This window comes from Thunnus thynnus, chromosome 12 (assembly GCF_963924715.1).
Source record: "Thunnus thynnus chromosome 12, fThuThy2.1, whole genome shotgun sequence".
NCBI classification, from domain to species: domain Eukaryota; kingdom Metazoa; phylum Chordata; class Actinopteri; order Scombriformes; family Scombridae; genus Thunnus; species Thunnus thynnus.
In genome coordinates, this window is record NC_089528.1 from 33,197,555 (window position 1) to 33,220,800 (window position 23,246).

Consider the following 23,246-nt stretch of genomic DNA (forward strand, 5'->3'; position numbering starts at 1 on the left):
TTCCCCCCACATTGCTGGTGACTTTGCTGCTGTTCATCTCAAAGTTATTCCATGACAGAAGTAGGTTTTCTCTGCATAATGCTGGTGTACACACCAAACACATTTATAGCACAGTTCCTCCAAAGCATTACTCCACTCATGAGTAGTTTTTCATCACAATCAGCAATGTCGTGGTGCCAAACATTGAAAAGCCAACGCTCTGCATACAAATCTTCATGGCAGGAAACACACAATGCCTTGATTTGAAGGAACTGACGTTAACCAGGATTCCTCCAAAGCGTTACTCCTGCTGAATGTGCCCATAATAAGCAGAGCGAGGGTGCCGAATATTTACAGGTACCCCCTCTGATACAGATGTTAATCACAGAAAACACATACTTCCTGTAAGTTCCTAAAGCCAAACACTTTGTTTAATCTGCTGCATTTCTGTGACTACTAGCAGATTTTACCCATGATCAGCAATGTCACATAGGTTGATGTACATGTTCACGGTCTCTCGTTGGGGTTTTCTTCACTCAACAGACACATATGCAATGCAAGCAGGGATAGCCAACCACGAAGGGATTCAAACCCTCAATCTTCTGATCCAAAGTCAGACACCTCGTCCTTTAGGCCACGTGGTCATGTGGAAAGGGAAGTGTACGTTTCAATGTGGCTACAGTAGTAGTCTCCTGACAACGAGTAAGAAGGAGCAGGACTTTGGACGTGAAGCTTTCACAGGATACACGTGTGAGATGATGTGGCACTGTTGGTCATTCCATGGGTTAGAAACAGGGAAGTTTACATCAACTTTCTTTCCATCTGCAGGCGGCATAAGAACTTCTCCCTTTACAACAACTGATCCTGGCCAGTATAGAGATCGAACCTGTGACCTTGGCGTTATCAGCACCACGCTCTCAGTGTATTCCGGGAGTGATGTCCAAATAAGGAAATGTGAGTCATGTAGCAGGTGGATGTGACTCCCCTCATTGAGACCTGCTGATAGACGTAACAGTGGAGCAGAGGAGAGACACTGAGATAGTGATGTAACCGACCTGCACGCTGGTATTTCACATGTTTTTTGTGCTTTGCTGAATAGTGACAACAAACACTTGAAATCTTGATACAAACCAAAAAAAGGAAAAATGAACAAGGCTGCAAATATCAAAACTTTAATGTGAATAATCTGTTGATTTGTTTTTTTCATTTAATCTTTTGTTCCATGAAATGGTTTTGAGTTTGAAGCATCATCCAGCTGGTTTGTCATTGATGTGGATTTGCTGCTCATGTGAATCCTCCCACAGTGTTTCATTAGCAGCTGTAACCACAGTGACTCTGATAAAACAGGAATTAGCAGAATCCATCTGATATGAAGCTGTGGTTTGAATACCACTTCCCTCCTCTTTGAAGAGTAGTCAGATATCTGTGTTCAGGTTTTTGTACAGCCTCTTCTACACTTTCTATCACTGTGTGTCTACAGCACAGTAGTAGAGAGCTGTGTCTGCCAGGGTTAGACTCTGTATGGTCAGCTCAGTTGATGTATATGATGTTTCGGATGTATATCGTTCATCAGGAATATATTCATCTATATAATCATAATTATATTCATATTCAGAAGTACTCTCTGGTTTTGCTCCTTTCTTGAGTATAAACTGAGGTGCCTGAAGGTCAGAATGATGTTTGTACCAGTAAAGGTAAATATAAGTTGCACTTGTATCATACTTGCATCTGAGTGTGACAGATCCTCCTTCTCTTCCACTGACTTCATCTTTTACAGGAGAGATTGTGTCTCCAGCTATTAGTCCTGGAAAAAGTAGAGAAAATGAAGCCATTAGACTAACATTGTTCATGAGGCTGAGAGGAGAAGACAGTGGAAAATGTCAACTGTACAGTGTTACTCTGTGGACACAAACTGATCAACTGTTCATTTGACTGATTTCTATAGAAATCATCTTCCAAGGTGTTACCTAGTGAAGGAAACATGTTGTATTAAAGTTCTGTTCCAGAGTCAAATATCCATCATTTGGAAAATATCACACAATGACAAAAACATACGTACCTACAAGAGCTGAAAACAGTAAAATGATAGCCAGTGTTTCCATGGTTACACAAGTGAAATGTGCTGTAAGTGAATGTTGAGTTTGAATAAGTGTTGAGTGGTTTTGTGAGTTGTGTTTGGTCTGATGTTCACAGCTGGAATCAAACAGCTCTCTGCCATGCAGCAACCTCTGCAGTCAGTAGGAGGAGACTCATATGTCAAATGACATATGGGGCGGCTGTGGCTCAGGAGGTAGAGCGGGTCGTCCACTAATCGGAAGATCGGCGGTTTGATTCCCGGCTCCTCCAGTCCACATGCCGATGTGTCCTTGGGCAAGATACTTAACCCCAAAAAATTGCTCCTGATGGCTGTGCCATCAGTGTATGAATGTGTGTGAATGCTTAGCTTCCTCTGATGGGCAGGTTGGGACCTTGCATGGTAGCCCCTGTACCCATTCAGCGTATGAATGTGTGTGAATGGGTGAATGTGATTCGTAGTGTAAAAAGTGCTTTGAGTGGTTGGAAGACTAGAAAGGCACTATACAAGTACAGTCCATTTACCATTTACCATTTACATTCATTTGTAAAACTCTTCATCACAACTGTGTCTCATGAGGGAAAAGAATCTAGACTGTTTGATAAGAAACCACTGAAGTTTAACAGTGTGTGACTCCCTCTAGTGGATGTTGTGGAGTATTCTGTTGTCTTTGCTCCAAAGGTTTTTGTACAGAGTTTTGGTGTTTCCTGTCACTGTGGGCTGCAGAGCACAGTAGTACACAGCAGAGTCAGACACTGCAGCAGAGGAGATCTGCAGATCCATTTGGGTTTTGTCTTCACTCACTTTAAAAGACAGTCTAGGTACTGCAGCTGATAGTGGATTTCCTGTGCCATAATGAGAAATAAGGAATTCTGGTGGTTTTCCTGGATATTGTCGATACCAGAAGAAATAATCATAGCTATCAGCTTCTTTGGAGTATGTGTAGGACAGAGTAACAGTGCTGCCTTCTAAACTGTTCTCTTCATTGTTGACTGGAGTGAGTTCTTCACAGCTGACACCTAAAGGAAGAGATAACTCTGTTATAACATGTTGTCTCAGTAAATGAATCACATCCAGATACTATTAGTATTCAACTTTTATAAAATACAGAATCTAACATACCTGCAAGAATGGCCAGAAATAGTAAGTAACATACGGAGTATTGCAAAGCCAGCATGTTGAATGAAGGTAATGTTTGTGGTTTGTGTATTGAACTCTGCTGAATATGGAAGTTCGTCTCTCTTCTATAGTTCAGTAACAGTTTAGCTCCTCCCTGAATCTCTCCGTCTCTTTGTAGTTCTGTATTTATAGTTCTCTCTGTTAGGAAAGGCAAATTTATTTGTGTAGCACATTTCAACAACAAGACAATTCAAAGTGTTTTACATAGAGCATAAAAGGCACCAAAACAGAATTTAAAGGCAACACAAGTAAAAAGACATTTAAATACAATTAAAATGTGTTAAATTTGGAAATAAAAAGAAGCTAAAAAAAGAAAAAGACAGATAAAACAGGAGAATAAAAGTTACAGTGCAGTGTAAAATATTGACCCTTAAATTTGGTTTAATAAATGTCAAACAGAATAGTCTTCAGCTGTGATTTAAAATAACTGAGAGTTGCAGCAGATCTGCAGTTTTCTGGGAGTTTGTTCAGATATGTGGAGCATAAAAACTGAACGCTACTTCTCCATGTTTAGTTTTGACTCTGGGGACAGAAAGCAGACCTGATCCAGACGACCTGAGAGGTCTGGATGGTTCATAATGAAGCAGCAGATCAGAAATGTATTTTAAACCATTCAGTGCTTTATAAACATACAGCAGTATTTTGACATCAGTTGTTTGACAGACAGGAAGCCAGTGTAAAGATCCGAGAACTGGAGTGATTTGATCCACTTTCTTGGTCTTAGTGAGGACTCGAGCAGCAGCGTCTGAATCAGCTGCAGCTGTCTGATTGTTTTTTAGGGAGACCTGTGAAGACAGCGTTACAGTAGTCGAGTCTACTGAAGATAAATACATGGACAAGTTTTTCCAAATCCTGCTGAGACATAATTCCTTTAATTCTTGATATATTCTTCAGGTGATAGTAGTCTGACTTTGTAATTGTCTTAATGTGGCTGTTGACATTCAGGTCTGAGTCCATGACTACAACAAGATTTCTGGCTTGGTTTGTAGTTTTTAACATTATCGATTGAAGCTGAGTGCTGACTTTTAAACGTTCTTCCTTGGCTCCAAAAACAATTACTTCAGTTTTATCTTTGTTTAATTGAAGAAAATTCTGGCACATCCAATCATTGATTTGTTCAGTGCACTTACTCAGTGCTTGTATTGGACCATAGTCCCCTGGTGATATGGTTATGTAAATTTGTGTATCATCTGCATAACTAGTAACATATTTAGTTGTTTTCCATAGCCTGAGCTAGTGGCAGCATGTAGATGTTGAACAGAAAAGGCCCCAGAATGGAGCCTTGAACAGACAAACACTGACACACTACATCAGTATCTGCAGTAATACTCAGGGGATTCATCAGATCAAGTATCTGTCATGATGAGACCAATCTACATGTAATACAGTCTCTTCTTCCATGTCATTATAATACTTCAGTGTTTTCACTACCAGTTATATTCATTCAGTCACATCAGCAATCCATGACCTCATGAGACCTCATGTTGAAGTCGTTCCAATGAGTTTCAAGCAGTGGGGTGCACAGATTTGAATGTGGGAAAAAGAGAGCACTGCTATGGGATCAGTACTCTGCATCAGCAGATACTCTGAGCTGAGAGACAGGAATCCTTATCAAGAGAGAAAGAGTCGGACCCATTCATCCCTTCTGTTACACTTCTTTGATTCAACTGTGGAAATGACACTGATGCTGCAGTCACCATCATAATCCAGGTTTCACACATATTGGATACAGATGAGTCTTTTGTAGGGCTGAGTCAAATATATGAAGATTCAAACCACTGAAGTTTAACAGTGTGTGACTCCCTCTAGTGGATGTTGTGGAGTATTCTGTTGTCTTTGCTCCAAAGGTTTTTGTACAGAGTTTCGGTGTTTTCTGTAACTGCCACAAGGAAACCTTACAAACACAAACTAAAATGAAAGACACAGCAGTGAAAACAACATCAATAAATCCAACAAAGCAGCATCATATAAAATAGGGTTAAAATAGTAAATAGAAGTATAAAATTATCATCAGTGCAAACTTGATTTGAATAAAGCAATCAGAGGGAATAAGCTACTTTGAAAAGGTGCGTTTTGAGACGGGATTTGAAGGTTGGGAGAGAATCAGTGTTGCATATGTCTGGGAGACAGAGGTCCAGAGGTGAGGGGCAGCACAGCTGAAGGCTCTGGACCCCATGGTTGTCAAGCAGGCAGGAGGTGTAGTGAGGAGAATAGCAGAGGATGATCTGAGAGTACAGGAGGGTGTGAAGGTGTGAAGGAGGTCAGAGAGATACAGAGGTTCTAACTTATGAAGGGCCTTGAAGGTGAGAAGTAGAATCTTAAAGTCAATACGGTGTTTAACAGGAAGCCAGTATAGTTGCTGGAGAACAGAGGTGAAATGTTCTTTGGAAGAGGTTCTGGTAATGATACAGGTGGCAGAATCTTGAACAAGTTGAAGTTTATGGAGGAACTTGTGAGGAAGACCAGAAAGGATAGAGTTGAAGTAATCAATACAGGATGTAATCAGAGCATGAGTGAGAATGGCGGTACTGTTGGATGTAAGAGACAGACAGAGATGAGAGATATTGTGTAAGTGGAAGTCAGCAGACAGGGTGATATTATTGATGTGTGGCTCAAAGGATGACGCCCAGACTCTTAACCTGGGGGGAAGGGGTGACTGTGGAATAATCAATAGTCAGTGAAAAACTGGTGAGTTTGGATAAAGTAGATTTTGTACCCACAAGGAGAATCTCTGTTTTATCACTGTTAAGTTTGAGGAAATTATGTGAAAGCCAGGATTTGATTTCCAGCAGGCAAGTGAAAGAGGAAGAGGATGCAAGAGTGGAAGTAGGTTTGGTAGACAGGTAGAGCTGGGTGTCATCCGCATAGCAGTGGAACTGTATTCCAAATTTTCTGAGAATATGGCCAAGTGGTGAGAGATAAATGATAAAACGAAGGAGGCCCTAGACAGAGCCCTGAGGAACATCGCTAATAACAGGGAAGGACTGGGATTTTAGATTTTTAAGTTGGACAAAATGAGGGCAACCAGAGAGATATGAATGAAATCAGGAAAGTGGGATACCAGTGATTCCAGTGGAAGCTAATCTGTCAAGGAGGATGGTATGTGACATGGTGTCAAAGGCTGCACTCAAATCCAGGAGGACAAGAATGGTTGAGAGGCCAGAGACTGCTGCTATCAACAGGTCATTGGTGATTCTGACCAAGTCTGTCTCTGTACTGTGGGAGGGACGGAAACCAGACTGAAAATGTTCATACAGGTTATTGTCTGACAAGTGAGCCTGAATCTGAGCTGCAACTGTTCTTTTGAGTATTTAAGAGAGAAATGGTAAATTTGATATTGAAATTATTCAAATTGTGTTGACAGATGAAGGAACAAGACCAGAAATAAGGGAGGAATGTACGATGTCGGTTATTAGAGAGGACAGGTGGGGTAGACAGGCTCTTACCAAGTGAGTAGGAGGAAGATCTAGTTGGCAGGCAGAAGATTTGGATTTTTGAATGAGGCCAGATATTTCAGCAACAGTTGGTAGTTTAAAACTAGAGAGTGTAGAAGAGGGGGAGCAGAGACTGGTGGATAAAGTGAACTGCATGTTATATTTCTTGAATAGGTCAGTTTCAGGTGGATATTTTTAATTTTGACACTAAAAAAGGTTTTTGTACTTCAGTGACAGTTTGCTCCTCCCTTAATCTCCTCCTCCCTGCTCTCACAGCTCTGACTAATGTGTTCAATGTGCTCATATCACATCATACTGATTAGCTCATAGCTAATATGATACTGAAATATAATATTGAACATTTTAAAGATTGACCTAAATGTCAAATTATGATTTTACAGCAGAACTTAAACAGCTCATGATAAAAACTGACAGTATGAAACAAACATTCTCATATTTTCATTATATTCAATTTTCAACCTGATGAGTAACTTCAGGTTTGTTTTTCATCACAATTTTATGTCACTTTATGTTTGATGGTGTCTTGTGTTTGAAGCATCATCCAGCTGGTTTGTCATTGATGTGGATTTGCTGCTCATGTGAATCCTCCCACAGTGTTTCATTAGCAGCTGTAACCACAGTGACTCTGATAAAACAGGAATTAGCAGAATCCATCTGATATGAAGCTGTGGTTTGAATACCACTTCCCTCCTCTTTGAAGAGTAGTCAGATATCTGTGTTCAGGTTTTTGTACAGCCTCTTCTACACTTTCTATCACTGTGTGTCTACAGCACAGTAGTAGAGAGCTGTGTCTGCCAGGGTTAGACTCTGTATGGTCAGCTCAGTTGTTGTAGCTGATGTTTTGGATTTATATCGTTTATTAGGAATATATTCAGTTGTTCTCTCCTTTGCTCCTTTCCAGAGTATAAACTGAGGTGCCTGAAGGTCAGAGTGATGTTTGTACCAGTTAAGGTAAGGATGAGTATAATCTGTCTCATAGGTACATGTGAGTATGACAGATTCTCCTTCTCTTCCACTGACTTCATCTTTTACAGGAGAGATTGTGTCTCCAGCTATTAGTCCTGGAAAAAGTAGAGAAAATGAAGCCATTAGACTAACATTGTTCATGAGGCTGAGAGGAGAAGACAGTGGAAAATGTCAACTGTACAGTGTTACTCTGTGGACACAAACTGATCAACTGTTCATTTGACTGATTTCTATAGAAATCATCTTCCAAGGTGTTACCTAGTGAAGGAAACATGTTGTATTAAAGTTCTGTTCCAGAGTCAAATATCCATCATTTGGAAAATATCACACAATGACAAAAACATACGTACCTACAAGAGCTGAAAACAGTAAAATGACAGCCAGTGTTTCCATGGTTACACAAGTGAAATGTGCTGTAAGTGAATGTTGAGTTTGAATAAGTGTTGAGTGGTTTTGTGAGTTGTGTTTGGTCTGATGTTCACAGCTGGAATCAAACAGCTCTCTGCCATGCAGCCACCTCTGCAGTCAGTAGGAGGAGACTCATATGTCAAATGACATTCATTTGTAAAACTCTTCATCACAACTGTGTCTCATGAGGGAAAAGAATCTAGACTGTTTGATAAGAAACCACTGAAGTTTAACAGTGTGTGACTCCCTCTAGTGGATGTTGTGGAGTATTCTGTTGTCTTTGCTCCAAAGGTTTTTTTTACAGAGTTTTGGTGTTTCCTGTCACTGTGGGCTGCACAGCACAGTAGTACACAGCAGAGTCAGACAGCTGCAGCTTCTGGATCTTCAGAGGAACTGATCTTAAGTTGGAATCCAGTGTGGATGAAAATCTTTCCTTAAACTCATCTGGTGTGTTTCCTTCATCCAGTTTAAAGCGGCTCAGGATGAATTTGGGGCTGTTGTTTCCATCCTGTTTGTACCAGAAGAGGTAATTAGTTGTAACACTGCTGTTATATTGACAGTCAAGTGTTACTGCCTCTCCTTCAGCAGCAGTCACATCTCCTTTTGGTTGCCGCACAGTGTATTTTTGTGCTCTGCATTCTGTAAAACAGCAACAAACAGTATTAGTGAGCTGTTAAAGAATCATGTCAATGTTGGATTGATATGACAGAAACAGAGCTGTGTTTATACCAAGGCACATAGCAGCCAGCAACACTGAGATGAACAGAGACGTCATATCTGCAGTGTTGAGTAACTCTGAGCTACAGCGAGTATAAAGAAGACTCTGATCTCTGTTTAGTCTTCATCAACACTAAGTTGGTGGATTTAAAGGAGGAGTCTGATCACAGTGACAGAGCTCATTCACAGCCCTGTGTTATTCCTCCTACTGACAACTTTACACTAAACACATGTTTGTGCCTCTCTCCTTTCCTAGCATAGCTTGTCTTGTATGTAGTCATCACTGGAGATTGAATGTTTCCTGTTTTACATCTGGTGCAGACTCACTTTGATCCTCAACATATAATGATTGATTTATTTATTGACTGGGACAGTGTGCAGTTTTAAACATTAAAGATGCACCAGAGTTAGCTCGAAGCTAATTTGCATCCCTCGTCCTGACAAAAAACATACAACAGCACAACAACAAACAGTACAAAGCAAAAAAAAAAAAAAAACACACACAGAATACACCATACCAAATAGAAAATACAAAGCCACACACAGTACATCACATACACCCACAATGTCAATTAGAAATTAATAATGTAAACTTGTCAAATTAAAAGCAAGACTACCTGCGCTAATGAGAAGACCATAGATGGAGTTTAGACTCAATGGTCACACAGCTGATTGGTCTTTAGTAGATTTTTTAATTTGGCCTTGAATGTATTGATTGAACTACAGTATGTAGTCATCACTGGAGATTTAATGTTTCCTGTTTTACATCTGGTGCAGACTCACTTTGATCCCCAACATATAAAAGGTGATAATATTCCTGAACCTGCTGCTGCTCCTTTAATGTTTTTCATCTTAAAAGCTGTAATAACATGAACAATGTTTGACCGTCTATATTCTTTTTAGAATTTGTTTCCTCTTTAATCTTTTGAATATAAATGAGCAGTTTAGTGTCTTTTGGTCCTCTGCAGGTCAAATGTAAAGATGGTGGAGTTGTTGTGGAAGCTTCAGTTTTTATGAATCAGCTGATTCTAAACTTGGTAAAAGCTTCAGCTGTTAAACTGTAATCCTGCTGGGTTTGTCATGTCTGAAAATATAAATTACCTTGTGTTTGAACCAGCTGCTGAAATTACAGGAATTTAAATGAACGTTTAAACATGTGTCGTCTGTATTGACCCCTGAGGTACACCACAAGAATTCGGCTCTTCTGAAAGAACAGCTGAGAAACTGGTATTACAGAGAAAATAATAAAACCAATCAGAAGTTGAGTCTTTGATGTCAACACATTTATGCAGATGATTGAATATATGTCAAATGAAACAAGACAATTCAACTAAACTTTAAATCTGCGATTGCAAATGATGAAAAATTCAGTCTATACTCCCTTTTATGAAAATCAAATATTTATAGAAGAATGTTTAACATCAACGGACAACTTAACAAGATTAGATTTCATTTGATCGACAAGATTTCAGAGGAGGTACAGGATCTCAACAGCACTTAACATGTAATAAACCAGCTGCAATAATGACTGGATGTTAATGGAATATATAATCTCATATGATCAGAAAAACAATAGAAATTGGTGCCATGTTTAATACAAATATGATCCAAGACAACATGTTGATTAAAAGTGAGAGGATCTAGGATTGAACCCTGTGGTACACCACAAGAAATCACAGTCTGAGAGAACAGAGAAACTTGTTTTAATGTGTGTGATCTGTCAATAATGGAGTTCAATAATAACAAAATAAAATGTTGACACACTATTATATATGATAACCATGTTATTCTGATATTCAATATTTAATTTTTTTACTCATATATATTGTTCACATTACTAATAATGTTACATATATAGCAGTTGTAGAATGGTCGCTGGCAGGGTGAAGAATACCAGTCACACCGGGAACCAGGATCTGCATGTTTATTCCATGGGAGCAGCACGGAGCACAGTCAGTACACAGACACACAGTGGCAGCTCTCTCTCAATCCCCAGCACACAAAAGCTGTCCAACTTTTGCTGGGAGTTTGTGGCTACGTCACTCATGTGTCTTTTGTGTGTCGTTAATTAAAGCCCCCCCTGCTACAACAGGTAACCCGGAACTATGAAGATTCACTCACTCATTCAATACATTATATTCAATACGTAGAAATTTACATTGCATAGATTTTGAGAATGTTCACCAAAAAAATAAAAAAATAGAAAATTAAAATAAAATGAACAGTAAATTGACTCAGCTACACATAGTTGGAAAGTCATGGATAAGAGTGTCTCATGAAAATAATTGATTCACAGAGTTGAATTTGAGCTCTATTAGATATCAGAGGATTTGCTGTTACACTCAGTTACAATGAAATATTGTTTATATAAATCACACATTTTATCTGTTATGCTTCATTTTCTGTTGTTTTAATCACCACTACAAGAAATCTAGACTTTGATAAGAAACCACTGAAGTTAAACAGTGTGTGACTCCCTCTAGTGGATGTTGTGGAGTATTCTGTTGTCTTTGCTCCAAAGGTTTTTGTACAGAGTTTTGGTGTTTCCTGTCACTGTGGGCTGCAGAGCACAGTAGTACACAGCAGAGTCAGACAGCTGCAGCTTCTGGATCTTCAGAGGAACTGATGTCCCGTTGATTTCAGCATCAATCCTATCTTCAGCTGCAGTATTAGCTGCTGTTCCAGACATTAAACGTCTCAGCATAAACTTTGGGGAATCATTTACTTCTTGTTTGTACCAGAACAAAGTAGAACCTGTTCTACTGGTCTCAAATGTACAAGCAAGTGTAACTGTGTCTCCTTCAGCAGCAATGACATCTCCTGTTGGCTGGGTCACGCTGTCTTGTCCTTTACACTCTGGGGAAGAACAGAACATGCAGAGGAAGAGATGAATCAATAAAGATGATTGATTAAAGGAGAACAATCAGTAGCTTTAAAGAGTTACCTAGCCAGAGAGTCAGAATCAGGATGTTTCTCAGCCAGTGTTTCATGTCTGCAGTGAGAGGGGAGGAGAGAGAGGAAGAACATTGATACTCTGATGGATCTGGGCCTTCACATCATTGGCCCTTCCTCTTTATCATCTGCTGAGGAACTCTCAACATTTACATCACATTTACATTTCAGCTGTTTAGCTGACGCTCTTATCCAGAGCAGCTCATCATGAGGAGATTGAACCTGTTAATTAACCTAACCAACCTAAACATCAGAAGTGTATAGTGCTTTCAGGTCTAACAGCTGCTAAGGGTTGCTGGGTTTATTTATTTATTATTTATTTATTGTTATGTGGGGGCAGACAGGGTTGGGGGAAGGTCTGCTGTGGGGTGATATGTTTCATTGTTACTTCAAATGAGATGTTACATTATGTTCAATGGCTGAACATTATTAGTGTTTGTACTCTTGTTAAGAAATATTTTTAAAAAGATTTGATAAAAAAAATAAAGATTTCATTTGATCAGTGAATCATGTTGTCAGTGTCCACCTGATGGCGCTGTTGTTCAATAAAAGGAGGAGTTGAAGTGTGTAAATGTTCTGGTACTTCTCCACCTCAACGCAGCCTTCGATACAGTTGACCATGAAATTCTTCTTAAGAGCTTTGAACACTGTTTAGGTCTTAGACGCACTGTTCTTAACTGGTTTTCTTCTTACCTTACTGGTAGATCTTTCTCTGTTTCTGTTGGTAACTTTGAATCAGATGAAGTCAGCGTTCCATATGGAGTCCCTCAAGGGTCAGTTCCTGGTCCTCTACTGTTTAATCTGTATATGCTCCCACTTGGGTCCATCATTCAACAACACACAGTTATACATATCTGTTTCTGCCAACCACCTTAACCCAGTGAATGATCTCATCCAGTGCTTTACTGATGTCAAATATTGGATGGCCAAAAATGTCTTACAGCTAAATGAGGACAAAACAGAGATTCTTTTAGCAGGTCTGAAGGTTTTGAGGCATCAGATTCACTCTTTGTTAACTCCCCTGTTGGTAAAACCCTGTGAGCATGTCAAAAACTTGGGTGTGATTTTGGACGCTGATCTTAACTTTCAGAAGCACGTATCCGATATCTCTAAGACTGCTTTTTATCATCTTAGAAATATATCCAAAGTTACATCTTTCCTATCACAGTCAGATTCTGAAAAGTTGGTTCATGCATTAATTTCCAGTCAACTAGATTATTGTGATGGACTCTTTGCTGGACTGGCAAAGCAAGCGTGTAATAAACTCCAGCTTATTCAGAATGCTGCAGCCAGAGTATTAACCAAAACCAAAAACTGTGAACAGAAAGAATTGATTTTAAAATACTTCTTATTGTTTTTAAAGCTATGAACAGTCTAGCTCCCTCCTACGTCATTGACATGCTCTCTGAATGCACAGCAGACAGACCCCTGAGATCATCAAGTAAAGGTCTCCTCACTATACCAAGAATAAACTCTCAAGCTGACCTGTCACATCTTCAGCTTGTACAAAATGCAGCAGCGAGGCTATTAACTAGGACTGGCCGCAGATCCCACATCACTCCTGTTTTAGCCTCACTGCATTGGCTGCAAGTGAAGCTCAGGATTGATTTCAAGATTCTCTAATCACTTACAAGGCCTTGCACGGTTTAGCTCCTGCCTATGTATCCGAGCTACTAAGCCCGTATACTACCATGCGGTCAGTTAGGTCTTCCAACCAAAACCTGTTGGCCGTACCACGTGCCAAACTAAAAACCAAAGGTGACTGTGCTTTTGCTGCCCTGGCACCCAGACTTTGGAACAATCTCCCCACTTCCATCAGATCAGCTGAATCTGTTGACTGTTTCAAAAAAACACCTAAAAACTCCCTTTTTTAAAATGGCTTTCTCATAACATTTGATAAATTCAAGTGTGTGCTCTGGGTGATGACTGTATGCTTGCTGTGTTCGTATGTGTGAGATGTCTGTATGTGTTCTTGAATGTGTCTTTCAAGGTTTTTGTGTCTTATTTTCTTTGTGTCCCAACGTCACTGTAAAGCACTTTGTAACCTGTGTTAAAAAGGTGCTATATAAATAAAGTTTTACTTATTTACTTAATCAGCTCATGGTACCTTCAGTCATTATGGTCCTACTCTCTGGAATTCTCTACCACATGAACTCAGGTCTGTTACAACAGTGTCTTCCTTTAAAAGCAGACTAAGAACATCTTTTTTCACAAGCTTTTAGTTAGTTTAAAGGGTAAAACCTTCATTTTATAATCAGTATTATTATTGTTATTTCTTTTTAATAATGATAATAATAATACCTTCTCACCCTATTCTCTTATTGCAATACCTTCTTACCTTCTAAGTTTATATGTTGTCTTATATGTTTTTATATATGTAACATCTCCTTATTTTATGTTTTATCTTATATTTTATATATGTAATGTTAATGTAATGTTATAGGTTTTTGTCATGTATGATCTTTACTTTTTTTGTTTTGTTTTGCTTTTGTTTAGTTTATGCCTGTTGTGTGAAATGTGCTATATACATAACAGTTTATTTAATTTGACTTGACTCGTAGTTCAAACAGTGGAGGCAGCAGACACCCTTGTTGAATGTCTAATGGAAACAGCTCATGATAAAAACTGACAGTATGAAACAAACATTCTCATATTTTCATTACATTCACTTTTTAACCCGACGAGTAACTTCAGGTTTTTGTTCAACACACAGTTTTATGTCGGTTTATGTTTGATGGTGTCTTGTGTTTGAAGCATCATCCAGCTGGTTTGTCATTGATGTGGATTTGCTGCTCATGTGAATCCTCCCACAGTGTTTCATTAGCAGCTGTAACCACAGTGACTCTGATAAAACAGAATTAGCAGAATCCATCTGATATGAAGCTGTGGTTTGAATACCACTTCCCTCCTCTTTGAAGAGTAGTCAGATATCTGTGTTCAGGTTTTTGTACAGCCTCTTCTACATTTTCTATCACTGTGGGCTGCAGAGCACAGTAGTAGAGAGCTGTGTCTGCCAGGGTTAGACTCTGTATGGTCAGCTCAGTTGTTGTAGCTGATGTTTGGGATGTATATCGTTTATTAGGAATATAATCAACACCACTCGCTGATTTTGCTCCTTTCAAGAGTATAAACTGAGGTGCCTGAAGGTCAGAATCATGTCTGTACCAGTAAAGGACAGGGTAATCCGAGCTTGTCTGATAGGTACATGTGAGTGTGACAGATTCTCCTTCTCTTTCACTGACTTCATCTTTTACAGGAGAGATTGTGTCTCCAGCTATTAGTCCTGGAAAAAGTAGAGAAAATGAAGCCATTAGACTAACATTGTTCATGAGGCTGAGAGGAGAAGACAGTGGAAAATGTCAACTGTACAGTGTTACTCTGTGGACACAAACTGATCAACTGTTCATTTGACTGATTTCTATAGAAATCATCTTCCAAGGTGTTACCTAGTGAAGGAAACATGTTGTATTAAAGTTCTGTTCCAGAGTCAAATATCCATCATTTGGAAAATATCACACAATGACAAAAACATACGTACCTACAAGAGCTGAAAACAGTGAAATGACAGCCAGTGTTTCCATGGTTACACAAGTGAAATGCTGTAAGTGAATGTTGAGTGTGAATAAGTGTTGAGTGGTTTTGTGAGTTGTGTTTGGTCTGATGTTCACAGCTGGAATCAAACAGCTCTCTGCCATGCAGCCACCTCTGCAGTCAGTAGGAGGAGACTCATATGTCAAATGACATTCATTTGTAAAACTCTTCATCACAACTGTGTCTCATGAGGGAAAAGAATCTAGACTGTTCGATAAGAAACCACTGAAGTTTAACAGTGTGTGACTCCCTCTAGTGGATGTTGTGGAGTATTCTGTTGTCTTTGCTCCAAAGGTTTTTGTACAGAGTTTTGGTGTTTCCTGTCACTGTGGGCTGCAGAGCACAGTAGTACACAGCAGAGTCAGACACTGCAGCAGAGGAGATCTGCAGATGAAATATCTTTGTTTCTTTGTCATGTTTAAAAGACAACCCTTCTTTCACTAAATGTTCCATGATGAGCAGCTGTGGAGACAAACTGGACTTCTGTTGATACCAGTAGAGTTGGTCAACATAACCAGAATAGTTGCAGGAGAGAGTCACATTGTCTCCTTCCAAAGCCAGCATTACATCTTTAAATGGTTTCAGTAAATCCTCAGAGGATCCTGAAAACAACAAATATATTTTTTTACCATAAAATTTGTATTTTTAAAATGATAAAATGTCTTTAAAATAAGTTTAGTTGTAAAGAAAAAGTTAATAATTGTTTATTGAATGATGTCTATCATCTCTTGTTACATGTTGATTGGTGTCCTGAGTACTTACCAGTATGAAAAGTGAGCATCATCATCCAAATGAAATGAAGTAACATTATTTGACTTGTAGTGAATGAACAATAGAAAGAACACAGTATCTCTTCAGTTCCAAATGAAGCTTTTCATATTCAGTTGTGTAGCTCCTCCTCTTGCTGTGGTCTGTTTACATTCAGGCTGATGGAAGCTTTAGAAATGACAGTGATGCTGCAGTCATCATCATCCAAGAAGGTCAGACTGAAGGAGGAATCTGCAGAAAATTCACCACAATCAATCTGTAGAGAAACAACTTTCTGACAAGTCAAAAAGTCCAAACTGCAAACTGTACAGAAAGTAACTGTGTTGTGAGTGTGAAACATGTTCAGGTTAACAGTGTTTTAGTCTCATACAGTCTGCCTGCTGGATGAACACATCATGGATACTGAACTACATGACTACTCACTTTCATTTCATTTATTAGTTGATTTGTCAGGGACAGTGCTCATTGATGAACATATACATATTAATGAGCCAGTGTTAGTCTGAGAGGATTAGTTTCATCTGTTGTCTCTGACCAGATATTAAAGCCTATAACTACATGAACAGAATAAGGTAATAACTGAAGACATATGATAAAACAGAATTACATGTATCACATTAAAAACACAAGATGGCAGCAGAGAGGGCTGTCGACAGACTAATGTCGGCAAACCTGGTTTTCAATGAGCCACATCGTCAGCTGGTCTGTGAAAGTGTGATATGTATGAATTTCCTTGATGAGCTTGAGGAGCGAGTTCCACTGTTTAGCTGCAATGACAGAATACTGACTGACTGAAAGCACTTTTTCTGATGGGAACGATGCGTTCTGTGTTGTGTTCATCTACTGACACATCATGGCTGAATAGTGACAACAAACACTTGAAATCTTGATACAAACCAAAACAAGGAAAAATGAACAAGGCTGCAAATATCAAAACTTTAATGTGAATAATCTGTTAATTTGTTTTTTTCATTTAATCTTTTGTTCCATGAAATGGTTTTGTGTTTGAAGCATCATCCAGCTGGTTTGTCATTGATGTGGATTTGCTGCTCATGTGAATCCTCCCACAGTGTTTCATTAGCAGCTGTAACCACAGTGACTCTGATAAAACAGGAATTAGCAGAATCCATCTGATATGAAGCTGTGGTTTGAATACCACTTCCCTCCTCTTTGAAGAGTAGTCAGATATCTGTGTTCAGGTTTTTGTACAGCCTCTTCTACACTTTCTATCACTGTGTGTCTAGAGCACAGTAGTAGAGAGCTGTGTCTGCCAGGGTTAGACTCTGTATGGTCAGCTCAGTTGTTGTATCTAATGTTTGAGATTTATATCGATTATCAGGAATAAATTCATCACTCCGTGATTTTGCTCCTTTCCAGAGTATAAACTGAGGTGCCTGAAGGTCAGAATGATGTTTGTACCAATCAAGAGTAACATCATCATCATCTGTCTCATAGGTACATGTGAGTGTGACAGATTCTCCTTCTCTTCCACTGACTTCATCTTGTTCAGGAGAGATTGTGTCTCCAGCTATTAGTCCTGGAAAAAGTAGAGAAAAAATGAAGCCATTAGACTAACATTGTTCATGAGGCTGAGAGGAGAAGACAGTGGAAAATGTCAACTGTACAGTGTTACTCTGTGGACACAAACTGATCAACTGTTCATTTGACTGATTTCTATAGAAATCATCTTCCAAGGTGTTACCTAGTGAAGGAAACATGTTGTATTAAAGATCTGTTCCAGAGTCAAATATCCATCATTTGGAAAATATCACACAATGACAAAAACATACGTACCTACAAGAGCTGAAAACAGTGAAATGACAGCCAGTGTTTCCATGGTTACACAAGTGAAATGTGCTGTAAGTGAATGTTGAGTTTGAATAAGTGTTGAGTGGTTTTGTGAGTTGTGTTTGGTCTGATGTTCACAGCTGGAATCAAACAGCTCTCTGCCATGCAGCCACCTCTGCAGTCAGTAGGAGGAGACTCATATGTCAAATGACATTCATTTGTAAAACTCTTCATCACAACTGTGTCTCATGAGGGAAAAGAATCTAGACTGTTTGATAAGAAACCACTGAAGTTTAACAGTGTGTGACTCCCTCTAGTGGATGTTGTGGAGTATTCTGTTGTCTTTGCTCCAAAGGTTTTTGTACAGAGTTTTGGTGTTTCCTGTCACTGTGGGCCGCAGAGCACAGTAGTACACAGCAGAGTCAGACAGCTGCAGCTTCTGGATCTTCAGAGGAACTGATGTTTTGTTCAATGTAGCATCAAATCTGTCTTTCTGGAACTCTGCAGCATTTTCTCCTGTTCCAGAGAATCGTCGCAAAACGTACTTTGGGAAATCATTTACTTCTTGTTTGTACCAGAACAAATAGGAAGTTACACTGCTCTTATATTGACAGCCAAGTGTAACTGTGTCTCCTTCAGCAGCAATGACATCTCCTGTTGGCTGGGTCACGCTGTCTTGTCCTTTACACTCTGGGGAAGAACAGAACATGCAGAGGAAGAGATGAATCAATAAAGATGATTGATTAAAGGAGAACAATCAGCAGCTTTAAAGAGTTACCTAGCAGACACTGAGACATCTAGAATAGTCTGTTTTTTACTGACTGCTGTCTGTCAGACTGAACTACGCCTCGTTCTCTAAAAAGGTTATAAATGGCAGCAGAAATCATCTATTTCCTTTATGACGGACATTAAAAGCACTTATAGATCAGTTCTGTGTTAAAAACTGTTGAGAAAGGAAACACATTCTGTTTTCTGTCTTACCAAAGAAAAGAGCAGCAAGAATAATCCACAGCCAATGTTCCATCTCTACAACAAGGTTTAAATCAACAGGAGAAAGTATCTGATGTTCAACATTCAGTCTGAGAATTGTTCTCTTCACAGCAGCAGTTATTATTGACAGAATGGTTGAACACAGTGCAGAAGTAGTGCACCGCCTACTTGATAATGTGGCCCTCTAGTGGAGGTAAAAAGTTCAGTACAACAGTGTGGAAAAAAAACTTCCAGCAGCTTGTCAGCGTGTCAGCTTGTGTTTTTGTACAGAGACTGTGGGTTCGCTGTCACTGTGGGCCTCACAGCACAGTAGTACAGAGCAGAGTCTGTCACTACAGCAGAGGAGATCTGCAGATCCATTTGGGTTTTATCTGCACTCACTTTAAAAGACAGTCCAGATACTGGATCTGATATTGGATTTCCTGTGCCATAATGAGAAATAAGGAACTCTGGTGGTTTTCCTGGATATTGTCGATACCAGAAGAATCGATCAGAACCAGTTGCAGGTTTTGAGTATTTATAGGACAGAGTAACAGTGCTGCCTTCTAAACTGTTCTCTTCATTGTTGACTGGAGTGAATTCTTCACAGCTGACACCTAAAGGAAGAGATAACTCTGTTATAACATGTTAAAGTCACGATCAAGGAATCACATTCAGACAAAAGTGGAATTGAATTTTTTTCATCCAGAAACTTTCATACCTGTCAGAATGACTAGAAACAGTAAAGAAAATACATAATAGTCCAATGCCAGCATGTTGAATGAAGGTAATGTTTATGGTTTGTGTATTGAACTCTGCTGAATATGGAAGTTCGTCTCTCTTCTATAGTTCAGTAACAGCTTAGCTCCTCCCTGAATCTCTCCGTCTCCTCTTAGATCTGTATTTTCACTTCTCTCAGTTACTCTTCCTCTACCTTCAACTCTGGAAACTCTGATGCTGCAGTCACCATCATATAAATCATGTTTCACTCATGTTTGATATAAATAGTGTTTATTTCTTCATTATCATTGAGTCAAACATATGAAACCAACATACATGGTATAAAAAAGTCTCATGTAGAAATGATTTGCTCTACTGATTATGAAAGTGTTGAGATGAAATTACATAACAGTTGATGATTTTTGATGATTCTTGTTCCAAACCAACCAAAGTGAGATCAGGGAGAGATGAAAAGCAAAGTGTCTCTGAGGAAACTTAAAGAAACTGAGCTTCTGAATTCTGACATTATATAAAGTCTTGAGTGTTAGTTTACTTCAAATACACACAATGTCTCAATGAGTGTTACAGGACAACTTCTCTACTTTGGTGAATGTCATTGTACCTGCTGGAATTTAAGCAGTTAAACATCAGCTTCAACCTAAATCTGTTGCTTTTAGATAATCAATGAAAATAATTATTGATCATGTGTCTTGTTTTTTTATCCTCTGGACCAAACTGTCAGGTTGTGTGAAGCAGTTTGAGCTTTAAGGATAAAACAGCAGTAGAGAGAAAGGACATCCTTGGTGGTTTCCTCTCTGTTGTTAGATTAGTTGTCTGAAGAGTTACTGTGTGATACTCTCACTTATGTCAACAATAGCTCACATACAAAGTTAACATCCCAAAACCTTATTGTCATCAGTGTTGCACCATACAACTACATATCAAATTCATATTCAAATAAGCTTTATTGACATGACAGATCACAAACCTATATTACCAAAACACTACAGAAAATTATTAACATTGACAGATGATTAGCAATAAATATACAATATGCAAATATCAACAATCATATCAAATACAATATAATAAAAGGCTTTTTTACAGATGTAATCACACAGAAACATGTAGTACAGAGCTTGTTTCTCTTAAAGTATGACAATATTTAACATATTTTGCAGCTATTACTGCACACTGACTTCTCTCCCCACATAGAGGCAGGTTCTGAGGGTCGGGGAGATGGATCAACTCAGGATATATATGATTTATTTTTTCTCTCTTAAATCCTTATATTTCTCACAGTATAACAGGAAGTGAGATGCTGTCTCAACCTCTCTTTTATGACAAAGTGAACACAGCCTGGCCTCCCTGGGGAGCCTGTTCTGCCTGTGACGACCTGTTTCTATGGCCCGGCTGTGTCCACTCAGTCTGTCAGTGTTTTCCTTAGTTTTCTATCAGTCACGGTGGTCAGGTACTCTGCCACCATGTGCTCTCTCTTTAGGGTCAAATACAATTCTAATTTACTTTGTGATTTGGTGGTTTGGTTCCAATATTTGATATCATCTTCTTGTTGTTTTGAGATGATTGAGTTGGGCCAGATTGTTTGGTGTCTGTCCTGAAGCCCTGGTGTGTGAGGGCAGAGCTTCAGGACCAGCTGGCAGAGGGGACTCTTATCTTTGTTCAACTCTTGGCACTGAAGGGCTTTGTACTGGTAGGAGTGGGGGTCGTTAGATTGGAGGTCTTTATAAAATTTGATGTCTGGCTTTTGAATTTGAATTATTAAAGAGTATTTAAGTAGTAAGTTTATCACTCTCCATCATTCTTTCATCTTAATTTCTGCACTTTTCCTGAGAATTTTATCATTTCAACAAATCCAGACTGTTTCATAACTAACTTGAACCTTAGTGGACGGGGCTCTGAAACCAGCTGTTGACATTCTGTGATCAGTGAGGTTCAACTCCAACAATCACTTTTTTCTGTGTGTTAATAACAAATGTGCCTCTGAGAAATGATCCAAACTGTATCTGAGATGTTCTGTTGTCACTTTTGTCCACACTGGAGGATCTTGTTGTTCCTCTTTGAGTTTAACTGATATCAGAAAGTTGTTTTTTACATCTCAAAAATCACTGAGTTGAACAGTCAACATAAATAAACTACTTTGTGTTCATTATACTGTTATTATATATGTATAACTGTCTGGTTGTTTGTTGCTGCATCATATCTCTGATATTCATGTTCAGCTCATTAACATCAGAGTTTCAGTTTTATAAAACAAACACTTAGACCACTGAAGTTTAACAGTGTGTGACTCCCTCTAGTGGATGTTGTGGAGTATTCTGTTGTCTTTGCTCCAAAGGTTTTTGTACAGAGTTTTGGTGTTTCCTGTCACTGCCACAAAAATCTACAAACACAAACTAAAATGAAACACTCAGCAGTGAAAACAACATCAATAAATCCAACAAAGCAGCATCATATAAAATAGGGTTAAAATAGTAAATAGAAGTATAAAATCATCATCAATGCAAACTTGATTTGAATAAAGCAATCAGAGGGAATAAGCCACTTTGAAAAGGTGCGTTTTAAGACGGGATTTGAAGGTTGGGAGAGAATCAGTGTTGTGTATGTCTGGGAGACAGAGGTCCAGAGGTGAGGGGCAGCACAGCTGAAGGCTCTGGACCCCATGGTTGTCAAGCAGGCAGGAGGTGTAGTGAGGAGAATGGCAGAGGATGATCTGAGAGTACAGGAGGGTGTGTAGGTGTGAAGGAGATCAGAGAGATACAGAGGTGCTAACTTATGAAGGGCCTTGAAGGTGAGAAGTAGAATCTTAAAGTCAATACGGTGTTTAACAGGAAGCCAGTATAGTTGCTGGAGAACAGAGGTGAAATGTTCTTTGGAAGAGGTTCTGGTAATGATACAGGCGGCAGAATCTTGAACAAGTTGAAGTTTATGGAGGAACTTGTGAGGAAGACCAGAAAGGATAGAGTTGAAGTAATCAATACAGGATATAATCAGAGCATGAGTGAGAATGGTGGTACTGTTGGATATAAGAGACAGACAGAGACGAGAGATATTGTGTAAGTGGAAGTCAGCAGACAGGGTGATATTATTGATGTGTGGCTCAAAGGATAATGTGCTGTCAAGGATGACGCCCAGACTCTTAACCTGGGGGGAAGGGGTGACTGTGGAATAATCAATAGTCAGTGAAAAACTGGTGAGTTTGGATAAATCAGATTTTGTACCCACAAGGAGAATCTCTGTTTTATCACTGTTAAGTTTGAGGAAATTATGTGAAAGCCAGGATTTGATTTCCAGCAGGCAAGTGGAAGAGGAAGAGGATGCAAGAGGGGAAGTAGGTTTGGTAGACAGGTAGAGCTGGGTGTCATCTGCATAGCAGCGGAACTGTATTCCAAATTTTCTGAGAATATGGCCAAGTGGTAAGAGATAAATGATAAAACGAAGGAGGCCCAAGACAGAGCCCTGAGGAACACCGCTAATAACAGGGAAGGACTGGGATTTTAGATTTTTAAGTTGGACAAAATGAGTGCGACCAGAGAGATATGAATGAAACCAGGAAAGTGGGATACCAGTGATTCCAGTGGAAGCTAATCTGTCAAGGAGGATGGTATGTGACATGGTGTCAAAGGCTGCACTCAAATCCAGGAGGACAAGAATGGTTGAGA

At 39.2% G+C, this 23,246-nt stretch overlaps 1 protein-coding gene across 1 annotated transcript; it reads right to left on the reverse strand.

Moving 5' to 3' along the window:
* Window positions 1–2,761: 2,761 nt before the first annotated feature.
* Window positions 2,762–15,008, reverse strand: LOC137194882 (uncharacterized; the record flags this gene model as incomplete). The annotated part of the gene is made up of 4 exons (XM_067607057.1): window positions 2,762–3,072; window positions 5,361–5,457; window positions 8,387–8,569; window positions 14,706–15,008. Coding segments are annotated over 4 exons (894 nt in total), but the record flags the coding sequence as incomplete, so codon positions are not given.
* Window positions 15,009–23,246: the final 8,238 nt, after the last annotated feature.